The sequence below is a fragment of the Meriones unguiculatus genome, chromosome 3 (assembly GCF_030254825.1).
Source record: "Meriones unguiculatus strain TT.TT164.6M chromosome 3, Bangor_MerUng_6.1, whole genome shotgun sequence".
Classification (NCBI taxonomy): domain Eukaryota; kingdom Metazoa; phylum Chordata; class Mammalia; order Rodentia; family Muridae; genus Meriones; species Meriones unguiculatus.
In genome coordinates, this window is record NC_083351.1 from 37622757 (window position 1) to 37637759 (window position 15003).

At 47.6% G+C, this 15003-nt stretch overlaps 1 protein-coding gene across 2 annotated transcripts in view; it reads left to right on the forward strand.

Annotated features, from left to right (window-relative positions):
* Positions 1 to 9881, forward strand: part of Col15a1 (collagen type XV alpha 1 chain) — a 103570-nt gene extending 93689 nt beyond the window's left edge. For both annotated transcript variants that reach the window (XM_021641499.2, XM_021641497.2), the window contains exons 34-40: positions 1594 to 1658; positions 3414 to 3542; positions 3638 to 3697; positions 4373 to 4432; positions 7096 to 7281; positions 7512 to 7627; positions 8860 to 9881. In XM_021641499.2, coding sequence (XP_021497174.1) covers positions 1594 to 1658; positions 3414 to 3542; positions 3638 to 3697; positions 4373 to 4432; positions 7096 to 7281; positions 7512 to 7627; positions 8860 to 9073 — 830 coding nt within the window. In that variant the 3' untranslated portion in view covers positions 9074 to 9881. The remainder of the gene's footprint in view (positions 1 to 1593; positions 1659 to 3413; positions 3543 to 3637; positions 3698 to 4372; positions 4433 to 7095; positions 7282 to 7511; positions 7628 to 8859) is intronic.
* The last annotated feature ends 5122 nt before the right edge of the window (positions 9882 to 15003 follow it).

Sequence of the window (15003 nt, forward strand, 5' to 3'; positions counted from 1 at the left end):
GCTCTGGCCATCTCTTGCCTCTCTGTGTACCAGCTTAATGCTAGCCCTCCACAACCACACCCTGGGCACAGAGGGCAGGATAGTTGCTGACAGCTTATTGTTTCCACTGTGAGCTGGAAATCATGAGCTTCTTTCTCAACTTTAGTCTGAAATGTCTAGGACAGTCTAGGATAGGACAGTTCCAGGAAAAGATTCTAACTGGCCTCTCTTGAGCTAGGTGCCAACTTTGGACCAATCATCCACAGTCAGGAGGTAGGACCACCTGAGGACATAGTAGCTCTTTCTGTAAGGAAATGGTTGTGGGTGTGAAGGGAAAGACCTCAAGAGAAGACTCTAAGAACTTTGATTATGTGAAGATGGGAGCTGGGTAGATAAAACCAGATAATGGATGAACAGGCACTGGAAGAGATACAGGGGTTTGGCAGGGTGAGTGCAGGGTGCAGAGACTTTGTGGCCCACAGAAGCACCACATCAGGGGATCCAGATACCTTGCTGCATTGAGCAGGGATTGCCTTTCACATAATGTATGACAGCTCATGTTTATACAACATTGGCATAGACCCAATACACATGCTACAGGGAGACGAAGTTGGGTGTTATTATAACTCCAAGGAGGGAGACACTGAGGCTCAGAAAGGACGGAAGTCCTGTTCAAGGTCATTCATGCTTAGGGAACCCAAATCCAAGTCCTCCCCTGACGTTGCATCCACTGGCCGCTTGCCACCTGTGTGTGGACAGTCAAGCCAAGCTGAAGACTCACCTGCAGTGACCTGAAGAATCAATGGAGTCATTTTCCAGGACCATACAGAGACATCCTGACCTCCGCCAACAGCTCTGCACATGCTGAAGGGGATGGGTTCAGAGAGGCAGAAGGAAAACAAAGGGGAAATCCAAATACCTCTCTGTTTGCCTGAGGCAGGGACTTTTTAACTGGAGACTCATGCCCCCTCATGGGGGGTGGGGTGGATCTTGAGCTGATTTTTAAGGGTTCTGTGACACTACAAGAACCAAGAAACCCTGGGCAGTTTGCAATGTGCATGCCTAACCTGAACATCACTGGTCCTCTCCAGCATGCCCATAGAATGTTGTCATAGAAGGGGTGTCTCCTGGAGTCTGGCAAACAGCTTTTGGGAGCCTACTGCTACCTTAAAAGTACAGCTGGCAATTGGCAACCTGGTCTCTGTCTGGCCCCAAGACCAGTGCTCCTGTCACCACTGGCCCGGTTTCTTCCCACAGCCCAGCCCTGTCTCTTCCTCTTTGTGGCCCACTTCCTCTAATGGGTGGTCACATGCTTTGTCTCTTGAAGGAGTGTTGAGTCAGGGTATTTTCAGGTACATGACAGAAAATTCGACTCAAACTGGCTTTTACCAATCACCACCCATGTGACTTACTTATAGTCCTGACATGTCATCCAGGGTAATGGTGAAGAATGTGAGGCCAGTCAGTATGGCTTTAATCTCTTGCTGGGCCCAGAGTACAGGTGGACAGCCCACAGCATAAAAGGGACCTTGAACGCCCCTCTGGGAGTCAGCAGGGACCCCCTGTAGCAGACACTATGCTTTATGAAACTTCCCTCTTTTTTTTTTCTCCCAGCTGTGGCCCTTCCAGGCCCACCTGGCCCTCCAGGACAGCCAGGACTTCCCGGATCCAGAAACTTGGTCAGTATCTTGGGTAGTAACCACTCCTGCATTGGGTAGGTTCACTTCAGACTCAGGCAGGCTGCAGTGTTTTGGTGGCATGGAGGAGGCTGAGGATGGGACTAGAACACCTTTTATTTTGGAGTTAGTACTCTCCCATGGGCTGACGATGTACTTCCGTTGGTAGACTGCTTTTCTAACACAGAGAAGGCCCTAGGTTGGCTCTCTAGCACCAGGTAAAACCAGGCATGGTGGCACATGCCTCTTGCCCTAAAACTTAGGAGGTAGAGGCAAGGGGATCAAAAATTCCAGGGTTCAGCTGGAGCATGGCCCATGTGCATTCACTGCCCCACAGTAGTAGGGATGGGTTGCTGGATTGTTACAAAGCTCAGAGAGATGGACCAATGCCCACCAGACTGTCAGCAGTCCTCCAAGCCTCCTTGGTGGCTACTGGGTCCTTAAAAAGACTGACTTTCAAAAGACAGAAGTTTCCAGCAGATGACAAAATCTGGCTATTGGGGGAGTTTCCGTGCCATTTTGATGAATATTATTATCGTCAGGGTGAGACAAGTTATTTTTCTTTTTTTTGTATTTTTTTTCCCTCAGTTTCAATGAGACCCTCGGCTGATAGTTTCTTGAGACTTGGTGCTATTCAGAATATTTTTTGCAGCTTCAGCTTCCTGAATCTGCTTCTAGATATGCTAAATGGCTGCCATTCTTATTTTAGGCAACTTTTGAGACAGAGATGCTGGAAGCCCCCGGTTTTTAAACACATATTTAATATTGCAGCCATCCAGCTAGACTAAAGACTAAGTGCTAAGTATAATTGCCCACTTGCTTGCATTTCGTATCCCAAATGAAAATGAATTTGAAAGTCACCAAGGAATGTGAGATGATGCCATTAGCCAATGTAGATGTTACTACAGAGCTGTGTTAAAAAATCAATGCAAGTGGCAAAAATAAAAAAAAATAAAAAAAAGCAGTGTACTGATGATTTTGCTAAAACCAAAACTCAGCAAAGACGATTCTGTTGCTACATCTTTATCTTCACAGGAAATTATCATTTGTGTTTTTATTCATTTTTTTTTTTTATAATTTAGACTTGTGGTTCAAAGCAATGCGTATTTTCATTTCACGGAAAAGAACTCCCTTAGCCAAGCATGATAGCACACTTGAAATCCCAGCACTCAGGGGGCTGATGCAGACGGATTGTGAGTTCAAGGCACGTCCTGGCTACTGAGCAAAAACTTGTCACAAAAGCCTAGGGGCTGAAGAGACAGATCAGTGGGAAAAGTGCCTGCCACACAGGCATGGCGGTCCCAGCTCAGACCCCCCAGCAGCCACTTTAAAAACACATCTGTAAGCCTAGGGGAGTGGGAGCAGAGATAAGCCATCAGAGCTGGCTGGCTGGCCGGTACAGCCAGTCGGTTAGTGCTGGGCTCAGTGAGTGACCCTGTCTCAAAAGATAAGGCAAGAACAAGTGATAACAGAAAATACCATGTCTATCTCTGGCACCTCCCTACACCCACAGAAAGAGAGAGAGAGAGAGAGCGCAGCCAGGGTCTGATGATGTAGCTCAGTGGTAGAGCCCTCGCCTAACATGCGCAGGCCCTGGCTTTGAGCTGAAACCCCCAAAACAAAGCTTAGTTCTTAGTAACATAGCACTGTCCGATGCAACAAAGCCTTTTTCTCGAATGCGGGTTACTTAGAGAAGGGTGGGTGTATCACATTCTGCCACTGCTTAGTAACAGCTCAGAATTTACAATGACCTGACAGGTCACGGCGCTCAGCGACATGGGTGACATGCTGCAGAAAGCACACTTGGTCATAGAGGGGACCTTCATCTACCTGAGGGACAGTGGGGAGTTCTTCCTCCGTGTCCGGGACGGCTGGAAGAAATTACAGGTAACTCTTAGCCTTCCTTCACAGCCCCTTTCCCTACAGGCACCCTCCGACGTAAACTCAGCTGTTTCATTTGCAGCTTCCTCCTTCTCTTGCAGTTGGGAGAGCTGATCCCCATTCCTGATGACAGCCCCCCACCACCAGCGCTGTCCAGCAATGTGAGTGCCCCCCTCCCCCCGCTTGCTCCCCTAGCCCCACCCCCACGAGCCTGCACCAAGCACTTTAAGCCCAGCCTGCTCTGGCTGACTGCACTAGTGATTATTAAACAGCACATTATCACCACAGAATGGAGGGTGGAAACCTCTGTTCCAAACTTATCCACGTTACCTAGAAGAATCCTTTCCTCCCTCCCTCCCTTCCTATTCTCCCTCACTTACATTTTGAGACAAGACCTCAGTAGTCATCCTGGCTGGTCTGGAACTCACAGAGATCCACCTGCCTCTGCCTCCTAAATGCTGAGGCTAAAGTCGCCACCCCTTTAGGTGTAATAGAGGTAGGTAACCGACACAGTCTGCTGAATTCTATTGCAGCCCCTTGAGGCTGCTACCACCACCCCATTCTTCAGATTATAAAGCTGAGCCTTCAGGTTATAAAGCAGACATGTTGGCTTTTAAGCAGAGATCCTCTGCTTCCCTGGCACAGGGTCTTAATGATCTCGAGGACACTACCCCCCTTGCTGAGGACTTACTCAGTTGGCCACTCCCAACTTAGGAGTCACAGTTACAGGCAATGCCCAACTATTGAGCGCATCATGCTGACTCCCACCTCATTGCACTCTGGAGAACAGACTAAGTGGGAATTCGTACTTTAACCTTTCCCCTTTCGTGTCACAGCCGTACCAGCCACAGCCTCCACTGAACCCCATTCTAAGCGCCAATTATGAGAGGCCTGTCGTAAGTACAATTCATACGTTTCCCTTGCAGATAACGAGTGAGTACGTGTAAGTGCTAAGCCCTGTGTTTGACATCGAGGTCTCTTTAAGAATTATTTATTTCACAGATGTGAGTGTTTTTGTCTACATGTATGTATGCGCACCATGTGTGTGCCTGATGCCTGTGGAGGTCAGAAGAGGGAATCATAGCCCCTCTAACTGGAGTCACAGACAACTGTGAGCCAATGTGTGGGTGCTGGGAATTGAATCCTGGTCCTTTGCAAGAGCAGCCAGGGCTCTTAACTGATGGGCCACCTCTTCAGCCCTGGAGACGGTGCTTACAAAGTGCTTACAAACTAGCCCAGAGGGCATACGCCCAAGCTAGACAGGCGTATCACCGTGTGCTAAACTATTTAAATGAGGCAAACACAAGATGCTGGGATTACCAGAAAGATGAGGGAATTCACTGCGGAGGAGGAGACCTCTAGATTCAGACCTAAAGGACACTGTAGTTCAGGAGTGAGTCAAGGCAGGGAACAATAAAAGTAGGAATTCTGGTCAGAGGGGAACAGGGAACGTGGGAGAGTGAGGGGCTGCTGCCCCTCCCTGTGCTGTACTTCAAACTGCCCCGAGGCGCAGTCTGCACAGCAAAGGAAGAGGTTTAGGCTGCAGAAACCACCATGGGCCAGAGCTAGGGAGTTTGACCTTTCCTGCAAGCCATGGGAGCTGCTGATGAGTTGAAAGTAAAACAAGGGTGTGTGGTAAAACTGGTGTTTTGAAATGCCTTTGGTTTGAGCGTGCAAGCGGGTGAGAAAGGGCGGGAGTAGGGGTGCGAAGCAGTAAGCTGTAGAAGAGGGCTGCTTGGAGGGCCATGAAGAGACAGGAGAAGCCAGTTTGGTCACCTTTGCATGTGCTGCCATGAGAATGAGTGAGATCAACAATGATGGCCAAATTCCCACCGGGGTGACCCAGTGGCCACAGGCTCCCATCCAGGCATCATCTGACATGGTGGGGATTTCAGACTCACCCCACACTTTCTCTAGTGTAAATAAATCTCATATCCCAGTCACTCTGCGGACTTCATAGAACCTGATGACAAGAAGTATGGCCTGGGGCCTCTCTTCCATGCTCTCGGTCGCTTTGCTATTTTCACAGGACCCCTTGTGTAAGAGTTTCTCTTGTCCTAGGCTTGCCCTATCCATGAAGGCACGGTCTGCATGAGCCTGCGCACAGCTGTGGGCTGCCTCAGCACCATCTTGTGTCCTAACTCTCTTACCTTATGGCTACAGAGCCTGATCCACTCAGTTCAGAGTCTTGGGAGAAGCAGTCTCCATGCTCTATCTTAGATCCGTTTCTCATTTCCACTCCAATGAAGAGCAGGCAAAAGACAGGTTCAAAGGTTTAAGGCCTTGAAAGAGCAAGACATGAGCCACACAGCACAGACATATGCTTTCTGGAATGCTGACACCTAAAGAGAAGACCTCGGGTTCAGCAGAGTAAGTCTGCAGTAGCCTCAGGACACCCAAGAGAAGGGGGGGGGGTGTCATAGAATCTGAATGTCTGAAACCCTCCTGGAGACCTTCAGCAGAGCCATGGCCATCATACTGGGGATGGTGGGAGTCCCACAGAGACTCAATATGAGATAGAACAGAGAGAGGCTCACGGAAGAAACGTGAGAAGCCACAGGCAAGACCAAGAAAGAAGGCCAAGCAAAGTTCTCAGGAGTCAAGGGCTGCCGTGGAGGTCACAAAAATGACCAAAGGGTGGATTTGCAAGAGAAAGAGAAGCATTTCTAAGACCAAGAAGATTTTAGAAGGTTGAGGAGCAACCCTCAATAGACCCTGAATGGAGTTAGTAAAGTGGCTAATGGAGGTTTAGAGCAGTGTATTGGGCTTTTAAAAATGCTTTTAAATGTTGTCTCTATTTGTGTGTAAGGTATGTGTGACTCTCTCTGTTGGGGGGGGCATGCATTTGGAGGTCAGGGCTAACTTGTCACTTCTGAGATGAGGCTAGAGAGTAGAGCAGTGAGCATTCTCAGGCGATGGACCGTATCTCATATAGAATGTCAGCAGAAAGGGCTGGAGGGAGGAAATGGATGCCATGGATGAAACAGAACAAACTCTAGAACGGCTTTGGCTTGGGGCTGATGAACAGGGTGTCAGGGATGAGAGGCTAGAGAGGCTTTCTGACCTTAGTATCTAAAAGGCTCCATCCCAGGGGTCTTACTAGTAAATGCAGTGTGTCCCTCCTTGAACATCTCCCACGATCAGCCCCTGGTCGGCTCAGGAAGAAGTAAGGGCAGCCAGCAATAGCTGGGCAAAGCTGGGAACCAGGACAACGTCAGCTTAGAAGCCATGCTGAAGACCGAACCTGTACCATCTCCAGAGAGCTCAAGCGTGGCCTGCGGGCTCGAGCCAGATCTCCAAAAGGCTTTCCTTGGCCTGAAGAGAATTCCACATCTTATTTTTAAATCTAAGAAAGACATTCCCGCCGCAAGAGCTGTTCACAGAGCTAGAAGGAGCTGGCTGGACTGCTAAGGCTGCCTTCACTGGGGGTGGGCATTTCCACTGTATTACAGTTGGCTGAAGCCTCTGCCATACCTCGCAGCCAGAAAGGGGTGGGGTGGGGGCTCTTCCTCAGAACAGCAGGTGGGGGGTGCTGACCGCACCCTCTTTCTCTTTTCAGCTGCACCTGGTTGCCCTGAACACACCGGTGGCTGGGGACGTCAGAGCTGATTTCCAGTGCTTCCAGCAGGCCAGGGCAGCGGGACTGTGGTCCACCTTCCGAGCTTTCCTCTCATCCCACTTGCAGGACCTCTCCACAGTTGTGAGGAAGGCAGAGAGATTCGGCCTTCCGATTGTGAACCTCAAGGTAAAGATAAACCCTGCCACCACCACCCTCAGGCATACCAGTCCTCAAGTGACCCAAGCATTTGCCACTCCATGTCATCAACTATGCAAAGCCATGCCTCTCCTCTCTTTGGATCACTCTCCTCTCTAAGATGGGGACTTCAGAAGGGAAATATGAACCCTGATGAACAAGCAAAATCCTACTTGTAGGCCAATGGCATACAAGTTCTAATGTGTCATTTGTCTTCATAGGGCCAAGTGCTCTTTAACAATTGGGACTCAATATTTTCTGGTGATGGAGGTCAGTTCAATACACACATTCCAATATACTCCTTCGATGGCCGAGACGTGATGACTGACCCTTCCTGGTAAGTGCAGGCTGCGTGATAGGCATTTTTTTAGGATGTGTTCTAACATCCTTTATCAGCTAGCCTCCTGGAACACCGCCAGTGAGAAGCCACAGTGAGGCAGCTGAGTCATGGGAAAGCCATGGCCTTGGAGCCAGAAGACCCAGGTCTAGTAGCTCATAAGACCTGGGAGAAGCACTTCGCTCGATGAGCCTCAGCAGTCTTGCCTGTCAGATGAGAAGATGATCATTGGTACACCATAGGACAGTTGGGCATCTGACTGTGGGTGAAAACACAGTAGGCAGTAGACAGTGACGTGATTCCGGGTGACTCTGCAGCTTTGCCCTCTGAATGGCACTCTTGGTCTTTGAATGAGTGTTGTTCAGAACACTCAGTGCCTGTGCTGCAGGCACCTGATGCCAGGTCGGGAAACTCAGTACTGTACCTACATGGCCCCTACACTTTAAGGCCTCCCAGGGTTGAAGGGCAATAGATAACAGACTAAGTATAAATGTAGGCAATTTTGTAGTTTTAAGAGAGAAGGATGATAACAGGAACACAGAGGAGGCATTTGGTTTTGAGGGTGAGAATCAAAAGTAGAGTCCTGTAAGAGGGAGCCCCTAAGAAATGAAGAAGTCACAAATCTGACCTTGAAAGAGGCTACTGAAGAAATGGCCTCAGGAGCAATGGTCCAGATTCATGAAAACTAAGGATGCCATTGGGAGATGGCTGCCGATGAATATGGCCAGAAATAGAGTATGATTAGAAAGCTGGTAACAGCCATAAGGCTAAAGAAAGGATCTGACATTGGACTGTGGATTACGGATGAGGAGGAACATGTCTCAATGTACTACACGTGTGCCAATTCAATCACCAAAATATACCACAGACAGTTACTATTTGAGAACTAGGGTGATGGCTCAGGAGGTAAAGGCTTGTTGCACAGGCATAAGAGCCTGGTTTGAGTTCAGATCCCCATCATTCATCTAATAGCCAGGTAAAGCAGCATGCTTCTGTAACTCCAGCCCTGATAGATCCTTGGGTTTGGGTGGCCATCAGATCTAATGAACTTGGCAAGCTCTAGGTTCAGTGCCTCAAAAAACAAGGTGGGGAATGGTCGATGAAGATACCCAGTGTTGACCTCTGACCACACACACACACATTCACAACTATAAAATAAAATAAAAAGAAAGGAAGAATTTCATGTTATTAAAATGCCATTCAAAAAGTAACACTATAAAATTCCTTTGTAGGCCCCAGAAGGTCGTTTGGCATGGCTCTAACCCCCATGGTGTCCGTCTTGTGGATAAGTACTGTGAAGCCTGGCGAACCACAGACATGGCAGTCACAGGGTTTGCCTCCCCACTGAGCACTGGGAAGATTCTGGACCAGAAAGCTTATAGCTGTGCGAATAGGCTAATCGTTCTGTGTATTGAAAACAGTTTCATGACAGACACTAGGAAGTAATACCCTTCCCATGATTTTTAAAGAGGTTTCTAATTTTTCTTATGTGAAGAGTTGACACTGAAGTCTAAAATGTTGTAAATATTACAGTTTTTTTTAATATTACACATTTGTCAAAAAAGAAACCAAAGAGAACATACCTCAATATACTCAAAAGGAAAGACATAAGGGACTCAGATCCAAGTCAAATCCAATCCACATATTGGTGCTAGATTCTGCAGGAAGCCCCCTCAGTGTGAACAAACCCTGCCACAGAGTCGGGCAATCTGAAAACAGAGGTCGGTGTGATTGCCCAGTGCATTCTTCAGAAAGCAATTTCTTCTTTCCACCCATGGCTAGTAAGTGTAAGATGTCCTTCGTGTTTGCTTACAAGGTCAGCTTTGGACACATATGTGTAAGCTGAGTGATTCCATGCACATCCATTCACCCACAACCGCTCAAAAGACCATGCTTGTATTTTCTCCTGCTATCAGGCTTTAATATGGTTCCCCCCAAAAATATGATTGCCACCATGCTGTGGAGGGATGCATGTTTACCCAATCACAGCTGAGTATGGCATCTGTTTATGCAATTCTGACTTGCTGGAAAGTTAAAACTCTCAGAAAGAAACAGCACATAATCATTGCCTTTCCCCTCTCTAGTTACCCTTCCCATTCCCCACCCCAATTTTGTGATTTCCATTTAGCAAGTCTTGAATTACTGCAGCTGAAACAGATTCATTGAGATGAATTTTCTGAAAAATCTATATCATTGTGCTACAGACTCTCATATCTTCTTCCGTGTAAGAACATAAAGACATCTTTTCCAGGTGCTTCTTCTGTTTGACTTCTTTTTCTCCCTGGGTCCCTCATTCTTTGCCACCGAGGCAGAAGCAGCCTGGGTGCCTGTGCTAATTTGTCATCAGCACTGGGGACGATTCATTCAAGAATTAAGGAGGGGTGGGAGGGATGTGGAGCTGACGAGTCTGGGTGGGAGACGAGGTCTACTGTGGTTGACAGTGTCACAGCGCAGACTGCGGGCTCTTCTGTCTCTCAAGGAGAAGGCGATAGACACACACAGGCTCAGCTTCACTCAGTAAATGTTAATCATTAGGAAGTGATGTCCCCCAGCTCTGCAAAGTGTAGTTTTTTTAAACCTCCACTTTAAAAATAAAGGAAAAAAGAAGGAAGGAAGGAAGGAAGGAAGGAAGGAAGGAAGGAAGGAAGGAAGGAAGGAAAAGAAAGAAAGAAGAAAGAAAGAAAGAAAGAAAGAAAAGAAAGAAAGAAAGAAAGAAAGAAAGAAAGAAAGAAAGAAAGAAAGAAAGAAAGAAAGAAGGAAAGAGGAGGCTCAGGTCCTTCCTGGGTCTAGTCACGTGTCTGGCATATGCAGGGCTGGCTTCAGACTCAGGCTCTTTCTCATTTCAGTGCCTAAGGTCTTTCCGAGGCACCACTGGATATGGCTGCCTGTTGGTTCCCTCTCCACCCCAAATGCATGACTCTGAAAACATAATTAGTAGGCAAGAAGCATGCTGAGATAGTTCCTCTCATTCAGTGGGCTGGCCCAGAAAGCCATCACAGTGACTGCATCCTCCTAAGCCCCTGAAGCAGAAAGGAAATGAAGAACAAACAAAATAAAACAAAACTAACAGCCCAAAGCCTCCACTTCAGAATTCACAGCAGGAAGAGCAGTTAGAGTCTTTCTAACGAGTCATGAACTGAAAACGGGAAAGCACAGGGCGGGGGGTGTGGTTGAGGATGGACACAGGGCTGAGTTCCAGGTGGGGGTGCTCGACCCAGACAGCAGTGGCAGGAGAAAGAGGACAAGAGGATCCTGAGTCAGGAAGTATAGATGCCACCCACTTCAGTCAGAGCCCACAAGACCCAAGACCACAGAAAGCACAAGGTGGAAGAGAGCTGAGAAGAGAAGCCAGGAAGAGAGACACCCACTTCTGATGCTAGGAGAGGGCGTTGAGGCTTGTCTCCTCTGCATGCACTGGAGGAGGACACATGTCCCCCTAGGATGGAGTCCCAGGGTCAACTGCAGCCCCACACACTCTGACCAACCATCACAATCCTGGGCCTGGCATTCAAGATTCTTCGCTGAACTTCTGCCTCCACCTCTTCTTTCCTGTCGCATGCCAAAGTCCACCTCACCTGTCCAGTCTTCCTCGTAGTCTCTTAGGCAAGCTGCATAGGCTCTTCTGATGGGCCATGTTGTTGTCATGGCCTGTGCCATCTTAGCAAAGCCTTAACCATTAAGTGTTCTTTCCTTTCCCTTCCTACAATGGCACTAGTGACCTTCCTAGACTTGCCAACCTGGTGTCGTACTCCTCCTACCGGATGCCTGGTGTGCTTCACATCTGAAAAATTGTCATTCAGTTAGCTAAAAACACAATGACTGAAGGGTCTCCAAACCTTTTCTACTCATTTTCCTTGAAGTCTTGGAGATACTAGAAGGCTGTTAAGCTAACTCTCATATTCAGGCCAAACACAGGAAGGAACATTTGGTGTATATGTATAACCTCTATAAGCTGGAGGCCTTTGGGGTACTCTAAGTCTCTACCAAATACCTTCAGATCTGAAGCCTGTGGCTCCAGATTTGCAGAATCTTCCATATAGCAATAGAACAAGAAGAAAGAAAAAGTCTGCCCACCCATGGGGACAGGGGTGAGCAGATCTTAGGAGAATAACTTGGGAGGGACAAAGGAGCAAAAGAACTGAGCAGCTCCTGTGGTGGGGGTCCAGCCAGCACCACGAAGGCCTGGAGAACCTGATATGACTATGTTGTGTGGCCTGAAACAGACCCGGTAAGATGAGGAAACTGGGTCACAGGAAGCACCCTCAGGTTTCCTGTATCCTCTGGATCCTATTGGTGGCTGAGTGCTGTGTCACTTGAATCTGAAAGGGATACAAGCAGAATGGTGGAAGCTGTCAGCAGCCTAATGTAGCTGAGTACTAGTCAGGGTTTGTGAAAATAAAAAGAGGAATGAGTTGGTTCATGAGACCAAGAAGTGGGACAGAGAATGCAGACTAAATGTGGCAATGCTGCCCTTGGGTTGGGGTTATCATCGCATCTGGCTGGCTGGCTGGCTCACTTCTGCTTTCTTCTTCCTTCCAACCAAAGACAAGCTGCCTTCATGGGACAGGGGTGATTGTAGACAGCTTTAGGCCTGTGCTGTCCCTATTCACCAAGAGCGCAGCCACAGGGAAAAGAGGCTTCCTCTCCCTCTGAGTTACATCAGTTCCTAAAAATTACCGCTACTGGCCTTCCTTAGGTGTCCAGGCTGTGACAGGCAGTCTCTCCAGAGATGGTAAGTGCAGAAAACAAAATTTTCCTCATCCAAAACGCCAAAGGTTTTGGAAATGACGAGAACATTGAGAAGAACCAAACACAGATTCTTCATGCCCAGCAAGAGGGGTGGAATGGTGTGGGTGTGGAAAGACAGGGAGGTCACGCCAGCCTTGAGTTCTGTGCTGAAGCATCTAAACTTCATCTTACAACGAATGGGCAAGGCACACCTAGAAGATCTGAAGACAGAAGAGATGGGATTGGCTCTGTGTTTGTTAATTTGCATATCTGCTCAGAAATATCTGGAATAATTATTTTCAACTCATGATCATGTTTCAATATGGAGGCACAAACAAAAATGATGGCTCTATTTTTCTGTTTAATTTTTTTATTATTATCATTTATGTACAATTTATTCAATTTGTATGCCGGCTGTGGTCCCCTCTCTTGTCTCCTTCCAAACCCATCCTCCCTCCCTCTTCTCCCGCTATGTCCCTGGTTCACTGATAGGGGAGGTCTTTCTCCCCTTCCATCTGATCCTAGCCTATCAGGTCTCATCAGGACTGGTTGTATTGTCTTCCTCTGTGGCCTGGCAAGGCTGCACAGAGCCAGGGGGATGGCTCTATTTTTCAAGTCCACTAACCCCTTCCATTTTTTTAAAAAAGATTTTAATTTTAAAATATAGTGCTCTTTTTCCTTCCTCCAACTCCTCTCATGCCCCTCCTCAAATTCCTGGCCTCCTTCTCTTTAATTGTTGTTGTGTGCCTAAATATATAAACACAACTTGACTGATCCATTTCTAATGTCACAGACTGTTCTGTGTTCCATGTGCATCTCTCAGTTCTCAGGAACCCTCCAGCCAGGGCAAGTGTATTGCCCATGTCTTCCTTAAGCTAGAGAGACTTTCCCCGTGACTCCTGAGTGCCTCAGTCACCAGGGAACCACTGAGCCTCTTCAAAGCCCTTTAATAGCCAGTGACTGTTTCCCCCCTCTTGACTTCCATCTTGTCCTCTAACTCACATGGCAGTTGACCGCTGAGAGGCCTTTGCCTGGGTCTGAATTTTGGCTCTGCTATTTGCTGCCCATGTCATCACTGGCAAGTTCCTCAAGTTACTGAACACAATCCCTGCGCTTAATCCTTCCCTGCAACCCAGTGTTTTCCTTTGACAAAATGGGAGGCACACAAAGTACCCTTCATTGGATGAGCTTACTGGTAGTGTTGGGAGTGAAGTTGTAGCCCAAGCAAACACTTGGTCAGAGCTCCTGCTATTCTTGGCCTGCCCTGGTGTTTCCAGGAGGGGCTGAGCTTTCTTCTCCCGGCTGTGCTAGATGGTATCTACCACTGCTTTTCTGCCCAACTTCAAGCCCAGGACTGATTTACCATGTCCTCACTGGTACAACCCGGTTTGCTATTGGTGAGTACCTTGTGTGCCTTACACCAAATACTCCTGTTGCCCTGCTCGTCATGCCTTTTCCCACCAGCCAGCAACTAAAATGCTTTCATCATCTCACTTAGTAGGGGCTCCAGAATTCAATCCTGATACTAGGGCTAGATCTCTTCAGGTCAGCAGGGACACATGTCACACTGTGAGGGAGACTTCCTTGCCCAGTGCCCTGAGTTTTAAGAAGAATCCAGAATTCTGGTACAAAGAAGCTTCCCATTTTGTTCTCCTGCTAGACTTGTTTGCCCTCTCAGTGGATGACACCACCATCTAACTGGGGCCTGAAAGTCATTTCTTTACTCACTCATTCAACAAACATTTGCAATATTTTCACTTGTTGCAAAGAAATCATAGAGACATGCGATGTGATAACAGTGTGACATTTTAGTGCATGCGTAAGGATCAGATCAGGATGATTGACTTTCACATCTCCTCTGATAGTTATCATCTTTTTGTGTTGTAAACACTCAAAATTGTCTTTACTAGCTATTTTGTTCAGCACATATTGATTGAGTGTCCCTTTAGTAGTCACAACATCAGGAAACACTGAGCGCTTGGAACTTTAATGTTAAGGGTTATATCCAAAATGTTCCCCACAGGCTCAAGCTCTGAATTCTTGGTTGCCAGCCTGTGGCACTATGTTGAAGGTTGTGGAACTTTTAGTAATGATGCCTGGCTGGCAGAGGTAGGTCACTAGAGGATTGGTCTTTGAAGGTTATGTCTGCCCATGAGCCATGCGGACAGCCTCTGCCCCATGCCACAGATGGAACATTTCTAACCACCATGCTTCCTCACCACAATGGACTGAAACCTCTCTGAGAGCGTGAGCAAAAATAAGCCTTCTTTCTTTGGGGGTGATGGAGGGAGGGGAAGGCAGGTGCCTTGTTTCAGCAGCAAGAAAGGGAACAAGTAGATCAAACAAAGTCTAGCTTCTTAAATGATAGTCACTTTGATTTTTTAATTGTTTATTTAAGTTTTATTTCTCTGTGTGTGTGTGTGTTTATCTTTCTGTGTATGGGCATGTGTATGCAAGCACCCATGGAGGCTAGAAGAGTGTTGGATCCCCCGGAGCTAGAAGTTCTGAGCTTCCCAATGTGGGTGTGCCAATGTGGGATCTAAATTGTAGTCCTCTGCAAAAGTAACAAGCATTCTTAAGCCTGGAGCCATCTCTCCAGCCCCTCGTGCTGATTTTTCAAAATTTAGATTCCCAGGGCTTTCTCAGTT